Consider the following 12,355-nt stretch of genomic DNA (forward strand, 5'->3'; position numbering starts at 1 on the left):
TGACTTCATGTGTATTGGAGGATACACGTGGTTGTCTACACCTTCCAAAAGAATTGGCATACTTTCAATTAACACATTTACCGCCGGGCCCGTAGTTCTACGGGCCGTTAAATCCAACGGTTAAGCGCCAATCCCGTAGCCTACGGGCTGTGGTGCTTTTTCCTTTTTTTCGAATTTTTTTTTTTTTTTAATTTTCTAGGGGGACCATTTTCAGTGTAACACCACCCGATCGGACCGGAAGTGCGATCACGTTTTTTGTTTCCCGTCTGTCTCCATTCTAAGTCGTACACATAAACCCCTGTAAAAGCTGTACAGGACATGTAGTTTTTCATCCTCGCATTTCCCATGTTAACTTAAACGATCAGAACTCAAACATGGCGGCTCCGTTTGACACGCGGTCTCGACGAGTAGACACCAGGACATGTGCCCGTTGTTTACAAACATTGGATCGGGCAATCTAAAGGATTTTAACGGGGCCTATGGCGACCTGAAAAAAACAAAAAACAACAATAAAACCTTGGCACTGGTGAGTACATTATGAGATTAGCCCTTGGCGGTGGATGTGTTAACATTGTACCAGAACCTAAGTTCTTTCTGCTAGGCCTCTATCCAGTTGGACAAAGAATAAGGCGCAGTGATAGAATATTCATAGATATTTGTCTTTTACAAGCTAAAAGAGTAATTGCATTGACCTGGAAGAGGTCGGATAGACCAAGCATTGCACAGTGGTTCAGGGAATTGTCTTTATGCCTACCTCTAGAAAAAATCACATACATACTTAAGGACAAACAAGAGATGTTTCAGGAGGTGTGGGGTTGCTTCATTCAATATATGGAAAACAATAATCTGCCACATTTAATGGAAGAATCTGGAGAGGAGTAGTGTTGATGCCTACGTATGTTTTTCTTTTGTTTTTCTTTTTTTGTCATTTCAATGATTGTCTTGTATGATTTAATGTAAATGTCCATTTTTGTTTTCTGTTTTCTTTGTATTGTATTATAATGTTGAAATATTTTGTGTAAAAGAAAAAAAAGAAAAAAAACATATTGTTGAAAAAAAAAAAAAAAAATTGGCATGATAACTAAATTGGAGAAGGAAAAAAAAACGGGGAAAGTATTATATAAAAACTAGAAAAAGTGCTCTTCGGAGCACAGGTCTCCACCAGGTCAGGTAGGTTATTGTGGGCCAGCAATGTTCGGAGTTCACCAATCAGGATGGAATATGAAAATATTGAAAAATCTGATCCGTCTTGATTACATGAACATAGAGATCATATGAACCGATTTGTGTGAAGATTGGATAAAATCTGAAGTAATATTTAAAAAAAAAAAATTACATCCTGATGGCGCTATAAAAGCCAGATGTGAAAAATGCAGGGCAAAGGTTTTTCCTTGGCCTCTAGGGAGTTTCACACAGATCGGTGCAGTTATAGTTAAAAACATGAATCGGCCTATTATAGTGCCACCACGAGGCTGATAAAAAAAAAATGCATTTCTTCCGCTGCCTAGTGGGAATATTAGTGCAAGATTTCACGCAAATCGCACGCTGTGTTCATGATATGAGCCATTTTGTTTAAAACGAAGCACTTCTGCAAACTTTGGAAGCTAATCTTAGCCAATCAGGATGGAATATGAAAGACCAGTTTCGTTTAATGACTATAGAGATAACGTGTACTGATTTGCTTGATGTTTGGACAAAATCTGTGTGAGTACTGTCAAAAAGATTGTTTTGCAAAGATCGGCCTCCTGGTGGCGCTATAACAGGCCCATGTGAAGAATGTGGGGCAGAGGTTCTGCTGGCATCCAGGGAGTGTGTGTGGACAGTTTTGCTGCCATAAAGCCAACGGTGCCGGAGATTAGCTGTCCACAGACAGAATGACGGACGGACACATGGACTGTGGACGGACGGACGGACGGGGTGCAAAACATAGTCTCTGCCTTTCGGCCTGGAAAAGACAAAAAGTGAAGTACTCAAACAAGATAAACCTTTCCATAAGAATGACACACTTCAATTACTGTTTGAGTTGACCTTTAAATAGGTATGGGATGTGAGTGACATAAGTTAATTTCGTCAGACAACAGTAACCGGCTTCAGACGTTCCGAACTTTGGAGCTGGGCTAGTTCTCACGGCTGAAAAAATAGCCATAGCGCCATAGCGTGGTTTGTGAAACAGATTAGTTTTGTTGTAAGTCCTCAACAAGAGCATAATAATGCTGCATGAACATGCATGGAAGTGAAATCCCACCATCATGACATCATTCTCAAGCTAAGAGAATCTTTCAAATTATTTAACGTAATGGACTTTACTAGTGGTGAACTACGGGACACAGTAAAATCCTTTGTGTTAATTTATCCATTTGTACACTCCCAGAGTTAAATTAACACTGAGGATTTCACTGCTTATAGGGAGAGAAAAGGCAAGTGCATGGCAAGGGTTGGCGGGGTACACAAGCCTGGCACAATGAGTCCCACTTGTTAGCCAGTGACACTGTGTCAGAGATCGTGACAGGGTCCAGACGCTAGACACCAGCTGCAGCGCCTCGTAAATAGACCGCTGTCTCACAGGCACATTTGCACACACACACACACACACACACACACACACACACACACACACACACACACAGGCATGTGGGCACATGCATACGCTAAGGCAGGCAGCGATACAGACACTGACTTATTGTGTCTCCCAAATCTTGTAAAAGGGACAGAGTGTCTTTGTGTCTTGTGTACTACTATGGCTCCTGTATTGGCGGAAAACTGCACCGACAACCCCACACTAACTAGCCTGTCTCTGATAGATAGATAGATAGATAGATAGATAAATAAATAAATCTCTTTCCCCATCAAATATAGGGGTAAAAAAAAGAAAAGAAAAGCTGAGCACACATATGGAGTTGGGTCCGCCGATGAATGTGCTGGCCTGTCCTCCCCCAGCATTTCTCGTACTTGCTTATAAACGTTCCCCCTCTAACGTTATCTAAACTCTACATGTGTATGTGTGCGCATGGCAGACCCCCGCCCCCTCCACTGCGATAATGAGAGGGGTAACACAGTACATCTGCCCTGTAGAGGGTCAGGGGGGGGGGGGAAGAGAGAGGGAAAATAAAGGAGGAGGAGAGGAAGAGGAGAAGAAGGGGGGAGATTTTGGGGGGGAGAGGGGGGGGGGATGTGGCTGGACGGTAGGTGAAGGGGTTAAATGCATTGGGCTGATCCTGCTGAGCCAGCAGCAGTACGTTAAAGTGCAAGGTTTCATTGTAGCACACACAGAATGAGACTCCTGCCCATTAGTCACGCTAGTAACTGCAAAGACTCTTCGCCTCGCTTAACCCTTACTTTGCTGCAAAAACAACAGGCAGAGAGACTGTTGTCACTGTGTGTGTGTGTGTGTGTGTGTGTGTGTGTGTGTGTGTGTGTGTGTGTGTGTGTGTGTGTGTGTGTGTGTGTGTGTGCGTGCGTGCGTGTGTTGTGTAAACGTCCACACGAATGCGCCACTAGATTACCCGCAATTATAATACCGAGAGTGAGCGAGCCTGTAGATGTGTGCAAATGGTTTGTGCAATCTGCAATGTCGTGTGTATGTGAGAGGAGAGAGCAAGCCATTGCTAGAACATGCACGCACGCACACGCACACACACGCACAGACCTATGAGGGGGGGGGGGTTTCTTTCCCTGTGCTTTTTCTTTTTTTTATTTCCCTCCTCTTCTTGAGCAAGCCTCCCACGCCACACGACAGTATACACTGTCCCTGAGGGCTTAGGGAGGGGAAGGCAAACATAGGCTCCCCCCCACACGCACACACACACACACACACACACACACACACACATTTGCAGCTAGGCATCAGCAGCAGCATCACACTGCCTTGACCTCACCAGGCCACAGCAAAGGATTGACTCCGACTGTGGCGCAATGACATAACAATGGAACAAACCAACAGCGTAAACAAACCCATAAGAGGGGGGGGCGAAGGTGATTCAGTTCATTATAAAAAATAAAACAAGAGTCGTACTCAATCACGTCCGCGGGAGGTTGAAAGGCAGTCAAATTTTTGTTTTGTTTGTGCATACACTGAGAAAGAAATGGGTACACGTTGGCTTGATTTGACTGAAATTGCTCTCCTCTCTACAAGTAAAGTGCTTTTAGATCCAAGTGTGGAATTTCTGATTAAAAACCTAACGGTCAATGTCGATAAGAAAAGGCAAAGCCAAGTCCTCTCTGTCTGCTTTGCTCTTAAAGTAAAGTCATGAGTGTTTGTGAAAATCAATACATGTAGCTATTCCGGTACCTACTGTATATATATTAATAAAACATCAAGTAGTACAACTACAGTGCATGCGGTGTGCAAACACGCACGAGCGGGCGCACACACGCACACACACACAGCTTCTTACCCTTCAGTAGACATCTGTGTCGGCTCAGGGCTCTCGCCAGCCCATTTGTTTTAGTGCACCAGAAAAACGCCATTTGATCCTAATTAGATCAAAATGGAGCATGAAATGCCTGGTGATCAGTGCAGAGGAGCCCAACCCCGGCTGTTTGTTTTCATTACAACAGGTTTGATACAACAATACACTGACATCTCCATGTAAACTCAACAAGGGTCCTTAATGCCCCATTGGGGCAGAGTGGAGACCCAGCCATATTGTTTCTGGCCAAACGTTCAGCAATAATAAAAACAACAATTACCATTCATTATTCTCTCGTTTCCCCCTCTCATTACAAGTGCAGTTACCATAAGCCGCCAGGTAACGCTAACATGTGGCCTTTGGACTAATGCGGTTTACAGAGACCCATGCATATCCATACTGTACAAGACTTAATAGTGTAGCCTATCATATACAGTATTTCATCGTGGCGAATTGCCTTTGCCAGCAATACAGTACAAGGATATACAACAGATAGCTGATGACCAATCTGGGAATCCACTCGGTTGTCTGTGATGAGAGATTAGCTGATTGCAAAATAAAAAATAGGGAATAATCTTATGTAGGGAACAGACATTTTCTTTGAAGGCTATTTCTGTTGTGTCTCCGACCTTCATTCTTATCTCGCCTCTGTGGAGCTTTCTCTCGGCTGTAGATTAAAATAGAAATCAGGCTACTTCCCCAATGGTTTTTGCAGTAATTCAAAGAAATAGTTAAGAGTATTCTTTTATTTTACCACATGATGGTTGCTTCCATCCCAAACCCATTCATGTTAATTGGTCAGCATGGGCCATCAGGTGGGTTTATATTGGGGCTGCAAGCTTTCTTGGTACACAGTAAAATAATTTAACTGAGAGTGTCCCTATTTTGAGGATAGTATTATAGTCAAAAATGTTAAAAGAAATACATAAAATAGCCAATCTACAAGCTCACAACACAATGCGACACATTGTGACAGTGTAGATTGGCTATTTTCGCTATTTGTTTGTTTGTTTTGAAATGATAAAATAGGGATTACGTGGTCAATTTAACTCCAAGAGGGCAGTTATGTACAAAGAGCACACTAGCCACTGAGCGAAACTCTTTGGCACACTGGTGATATTCCATTACACAGGAATAAGCAGCCCTTCTGTTTTCCACCGTGGGATCGCCGTGTTTTCAGCATGCTGAGAGCAACACTTTCAGCAAAAACTCACAGAAAGAAATGAATAAACAGGAACATAATGTACACAACCCAGTCCTTACCCCAGTCTTGTCACAGAGCCGCAAGGTGTTAAAGGAACCAACTGCAAAAACCTCGCCATCTGGAGCCCAAGACAGAGAGGTGACTGGATAGTCGTGAGGCGACGAGGAGTACAGCAGACGCCCATAACTGTCCCACACCTGAGCCAGGACACAAAGGCACCGATACAGAGTTCAACACCTCATTTGTGTCCAACAGTGAGAGTAGACTAGGGCTGTAACGAAATCATTATATTTGTAATAAAATTATCTGCTTGATTCGTTTTCCAAGGAGATTAACGACTTAAACCCTATACCTCGCTTGCCCGGGGTCCCCAGGGGTCTATACTTTGCCCACTCCTTTTTTCCCCTCTATAACAAATGTCTTCGCCAAATATAGCCGATCTACAAGCTTGCAATGCGACACGTTGTGAGCTTGACAGTGAATTGGCTACATCTTCAGAATGTTCATCTATTACGACATGTCCGGAATAGGGACGCTAGGGTTCATGAGGTTAATATACTGTATGCTATAAGATTAGACCATAAAACCATCCATGACACCATCACAAGTTACCTGATAAATGTTGCTGCATAAAGTTGCCCAATTTGATGATTTTTCTGTTAATTGATTAATCATTCCACCCCTCGGGTGACCTTAGAAACAGTGCTTACCTTGTATTTGCAGTCTTCTCCACCAGACAGTATGAGATCATTAACAGAGTTCCAATCCACTTTCAAAATGACTCCATCATGAGACTTCCACTGGATAAAGAGCGAGAGTGAGAGAGAGGGGAAGAGAGTGAGAGAAAAACAGAAAGATGAGTGAGAGATCGAGCAGATGTTTATGCCAGGGCAGCAAAGATAATAGAACAGACATTACTTTTCTCTTTTGACTACGCTGCTCCAGCACCAATAAACAAAGAGAGGAAGAGAGACTGTGGTAGCAACGCAGATAAAGAGTTGACGTGTGAGTGACAGGGTGAGAGGAGGAGAAATCACGTCACAGACAGAGAGAGGATACCCGCTGTACTGTCACAGTATCCCACCTGCTGGATTGAAAGCTGATGCAAAAAGCTTCTGTACTTTTTTGCAAGAAAACGAACCACATATTAAAGTAAATACAAAAGACAACCGAAGAGTTTTTAATCACTTCTCTCTACATACTTCTACTCTCCATCTACAAACTCACACACTGTGAGCTTGCAGATCTGCTATTTTCACTTTTTATTATGATAATGTGTGCATATAACAACAATAAAGTAAAATGTTGAAAATGTTTAATTTCAGTCAAGGACGTCTCTAGTAACGTAGACTGCCCCAACGTTCCTGATTTCGTGTATAGAGGGGCGGGTGTAAAGAGCCGGCGAGAGATTGCGGCTGATCCCATTGGTTCACCGATCTGTCCGTCAACCCCCGCCCCGTTAACACAACATTACGAGCGACGCCCACTGCACTCTGGTTGGTTGGGAAGTGAAACACTTCCTCATACCGAGTACACCGATGTGCTGGGCCAGGCTTTTATTTTTTAGCAACACTAAACAATAAAAGCCTGGAGATCGAGGCTACTAGTAACGAAACACGGTGGCAAGCTCATCCATTCTTTCATTGTCCAGACAGCAACTGTGTATGTTCTTTTTCCCTGTGCGGGTGTATGAGAGAAAGTGTGTGGGGGGCTCAGGGCGGGGATGGTATGCTTAAATGGGAGTCGTTTTTCAGGTCACGGGAGGTGGTATAAAAGGTGTATCATGGTCGTGTCCCCGCGGTGACCTGTGAGGGCCGCGCCATGGTTGCTGGTTCTAATTAGTCCCAGCTATTAGACCAGCACAGCACTAACACAGAGCAGAAGGCCTGTCGCCAACCTTAGACCTGATCAGCTGCCATTGGGCTCCGTTCTCCCGTCTGCTTATGCTCCACTCTCTATATTCTTACTCCTTTTTCAGCGTGTGTGTGTGTGTGTGTGTGTGTGTGTGTGTGTGTGTGTGTGTGTGTGTGTGTGTGTGTGTGTGTGTGTGTGCACAAACGTTTGTATAGAGACGTTTGTATAGAGAGAGTGAATGTGTGTGTGTGTGTGTGGGGGGGGGGGGGTAACAGAGATCACAGGGGTGTAGTGGGGGTTCTTCCTTACCAGCTGTTTCTCAGAGAGCACTAATGGAGTTTCAGAGAGAGAGTGAGTGTGAGTGTGAGTGTGAGTGTGAGTGTGAGTGTGTGTGTGTGTGTGTGTGTGTGTGTGTGTGTGTGTGTGTGTTGCACATTAAACCCTCAGGTGTTTATTCAAGGTACCTGGCACAATTCATCTGTATACAATTTACAAGTACAAGAAAAATACTCAATGGTGTGCAAGGTCTTCAATCCAAGTTGAAGCCTTTCTGAACACATAAGCACTCATGTTTTTGCACACACACACACACAGATATTTTAATCCAAAACAATTAAATGTATCTGGCCAGTCAGATCAAACGAGAACTAATTCTCACGTACAAAGGCCTAACAGTCAGTAAAAGTGTGAGGCATGAGGAGTGTGTGTACTGTGTAGGATAAATTGACTAACAAGCTAAGAGATCACACAAGACGGAAACGAAATAGATTTAATGCAGACTACTGAAGAAACAAATTAGAAAAATTACAATAGGCTCTGAGCATGACTGTAGTACTCTTTTCCAGAAGGTGGCATAGCTGTTTCCTGTTCCGGGTAAGTTTCTCATAGCTTCATTTGATTGGCAGAACAGACATAAGCAAGACACACGGTGAAACACCACATATAAATTGTGTCATGATTCAAGGAATCCAGGGGGAAAAAGATGATGATGTTGATTGTACGACCTACGGTTCAAGAGTTGTAAGCCAAAACATGAGGTGGGCTGTTGCAGCGTCACCATGAGGAGATTTGAACAATTTGGGATGGAGGTTCTTCCTTGGCTTAGTGGGAATGTGTGTGCAATGTTTCCCAGCAATCAGGCACTGCATTCAGGATGTGTGGCAACACATATTAACTAATTGGTCAGGTCTCTCCAGAGAATAGCCTGCTTTGCAAGCTGGTAAAAAGTGTTTCGCAAAAGTCTGGGTGGAGATGGGTGGAGATTCTTCCTTGGCCTACTGGGAGTATGCATGCAAAGTTTCCCGCTGATCGGTCCAGCGGTGCTTGTAGCATGTTGTGCAAAACGGGCCCCTCCAGCAAACTTTGAAAGCCAATCGTAGTCAATCAGAAAATAATACAAGAAATCAGACAGATACATCTTGATCACAAGACTACAGAGATAATGTGTACCAATTTGGGTGAGGTTTGGACAAAATCGGTAAGAGAAGTAGCAAAAACTGTGTTTTGCAAAGAAAACGCAACATGGCGGAAAACTTGTCAGGTGTAAATGGGCCTGGCTTACTTGAGGAGTTCCGTCCAATTTGTTTTTAGCAAAAATCGGCCTCCTGGTGGCACTATAACAGGCCGATGTGAAATTGGGGCAGAGGTTCTGCTCTGGCCTCCAGGGAGTGGGTGTGCACAGTTTCACACCGATCGATTCAACGGTGCCGGAGATTAGATGTTCACAGACGGACACACACACACACACACACACACACACAAAAAACACACAAGGACGGACGGATGGATGGACGGACAGACGCACAAGGGCGAAAACAGTCTCGGCCACGCCTTCGGCCTGGCGGAGACAATAATATCCAATATTGTATTTATGATATGACAGCGGCAAGGACAAACACTGATAGTGTGTACTGTATGTCACACATTTTTGTTAAAGTTTTTTTTTAATGGACAAGCCAAACACAGGCCCACATGCACACACAAACGAGTGTACCTGTATGACTTTGGCACTGGGCTGCAGGGGCTTGATGACCAGCTGCCTGCCTGATGTGTAGAGGATTCTGTCGGAGTCTGGACCCCAGGCAACAGAATACACAGGAGAACCTGAAACACACACACATAAAGCCAAACATATATTATTCTCAACTTGAGATCAACCTCCAAAGATTTTTAAAGGCTTTTATTATACAATCTAATTCAATTACTATATTACGTTTGACACAGCCTTGAGACGCCTTTAATCAGAAGGATTAAATTGTGTTCCCTTTCTTTCCCCAGCCATGTATAGGAGCATAGTATGTGAACAGAACCATGAGTGTTTGCCAGTGCTACGTTCCTCTCTCATCTCCACGCCATTGTTTCCTCAGAAAACTCAAACTCATTCAACTTGCAGGAAAGGCACTTTGCTTACAGTGCGTGCAGCGATCCTGCAAACTACCAGCTACCAACGACATACCAAGACAGCTGAGCAAAACGAAAAAGTGGTGTACACCGACTGTGTGTCTGTGTGTGTGTGTGTGTGTGTGTACACGTGTGTGTGCATGCATTCATGGAGGGGGTGGGGGTGGCGGCGGCTGACATTTAACCCCACTCCAGGTGCATGTGGTTTGTCACAATTGCCAAGAGGTCACATGATCCAAAGCTGACAAAAGCAATGAGGGTTGAGACAAGTTCCCCTTTACTCTGTGTTCTCTCCCCTCTTCTTTATTTCCACCTCTCTTTTCACAGATGGGTCAGGGTTACATCATCATATTGAAGAACACAACAATGGCCCCAGCCGTACCGGTGACTCCTCCTGTTTGTGTGTATGGACACGTATATATGTGTGTGTGTTTGTTATGTGTGTGCGTTCGAATGTTAGACAGCCATGGGTCCTGAAAATAAGCAGCACCTGCACTGATTTGTCTCCCATGGAGATGATGTGTCCACAGCTGCTCAGTGGCACCAGTTGAGTTTCCAGGTGTTTCACAAATCTGTGGGTCTGTTCAGCAGCCACTCGGCAGCTCTGTAAATAGCCGGCTGAGAAAAAGGAAAAAAAGACACTTCCTGCATATTGCGAGTGAACTGCTCTATCCCGTGCCAGGTTTTGCACAGCGCCAAAAGGCACCAGTCATTCAGCAGGAGCGTGCCATCCATTTCTCCCACTTTCACCCTCTCCCACTTTTCTGTCCCACAACTGAAAAGAGACATTTAGCAACTCAACCAGCATGATGAATCAGTCAATAATATGTAAGCCATCTGCAATGCAAGTACTGGACAGAGAAATGTATCATTAGGAGTCTTTTTTTATAGCCGTTAATAAAACTCTACTCCAATAAACCTTTGAAACTGTATGGCGCTTTTAATAAAAATGGAATTGCAGCAGTGACTCCACTTTTGGTTGTATACAGCAGCATTACTTCTTAATAGGTCCAGCACATACGCACTGCCGAGCTGGAGAGAATACAGTTTCTCCCTCTTGTCATTTTAAGTTATCTGGCTTAGCTAAAATAGCAGCCTCAATACAAAGGCAAATCTTTCAGATCTTTGGGCCAGTGTGCTATCATAAGACACATTCATGCATGGCATACACAAATGCTAAACCCATGTACACGTACAGCTACAGTGACTTGTGCACTTATAAAAAACATAACATTATTACAAAAGCTGAAAGAGGTCAATTGACATGTCTCAGGTTCTCTGGAATCTGGGGCCAAAAGTAGTCTGACAATGGAGTTAACATGGCTAGTCTCTAGGGCGATTATTCTGAGCTTGGCGCCACTTGGCGTCAACCAGGAGCCGAGTAAGCAGGGAAACTTCTGTGTCATGGCACCAGGAGCAGGGCTCACTGAATACACATGAACAAGATTGTAGTCCTACACGCCAAGTCCTCTTCCCTCTCATCAGGTCTCTACCTCTCCCACTACATTTCTCTCTCTCTCTCCCCCTGTAACAGTCTCATTCTGTCCCTTTCATCCAGCGAGGTGCTCTTTTTTAACGGCCTTAATGAACAGTGCTGTGTGAGAGGCTGTAATTGGGGGTTGGCTTACTAAATGGCTGCCAGCCGATTGGTCACTTGGTGGCTGCATAGGTCTCCTTAAGAAATTGCCTTATAAGTCTGCTGCCATCCAGTAAGAGAGAGAGTGTGTGTGTGTGTGTGTGTGTGTGTGTGTGTGTGTGTGTGTGTGTGTGTGTGTGTGTGTGTGTGTGTGTGTGTGTGTGTGTGTGTGTGTGTGTGTGTGTGTGTGTGTGTGTGTGTGTGTGTGTGTGTGTGTGTGTGTGTGTGTGTGTGTGTGTGTGTGTACACTTAACATGATGATAACAGAATAATGACACTTGAGCGTAACATCAGTACAAGTTAATGCAAACATATCTATAAGTATTACCTAGCACAACAACTGATAATCAACTGTGTGGAACTGTGTGAACTGGCCATCAGGAAGTTGGGGAATAATACCAGTGGGCCAGTGAGTCTGTGGACCAGCCTCGTCTTATTGTTTTTGCTTTTGTTTGTTTGTTCTTCAGCAGTCAACATGTAAGTAAATATACATGTATATGGTGCATCTATCTTGCTAACAGACAGATTAGGGAGGTGTGACCCCCTTCCTAATTGAACTTGCCTAGCACAATCACGATGCATGAGGTATGAGTATGTGATCAAAGTTAACATTTTCCAGTGTTGTATTGGTTAGCAGTTACACAGAAATTGGTGACCTACTGAAGTCTATGTCTCCAGTGGTCACTGTTACACAATTTCAGCATGCAATCAGGAGTAGAAATTCAATCGAGATGTTTCATCAGGAAATCAGGTTGGTTTTCATTTTACAGGCTCTGAATCTGATTAACTGACTCAAGCAACCACTGGAGTCACAGTCACAGATTTTGATAGATCATCCAAATGTGGCTCTCA

The 12,355-nt window shown here is 44.0% G+C and overlaps 1 protein-coding gene across 1 annotated transcript in view; it reads right to left on the reverse strand.

Moving 5' to 3' along the window:
* Positions 1–12,355, reverse strand: part of ift80 (intraflagellar transport 80 homolog (Chlamydomonas)) — an 88,641-nt gene that overhangs the window by 67,174 nt on the left and 9,112 nt on the right. Inside the window, 3 exon segments of the mRNA XM_080428706.1 lie at positions 5,673–5,810; positions 6,324–6,413; positions 9,461–9,570. Coding sequence (XP_080284832.1) covers positions 5,673–5,810; positions 6,324–6,413; positions 9,461–9,570 — 338 coding nt within the window.

The sequence above is a fragment of the Gymnoscopelus braueri genome (genome assembly GCF_963280865.1).
Source record: "Gymnoscopelus braueri genome assembly, chromosome: 5".
Taxonomy (NCBI): domain Eukaryota; kingdom Metazoa; phylum Chordata; class Actinopteri; order Myctophiformes; family Myctophidae; genus Gymnoscopelus; species Gymnoscopelus braueri.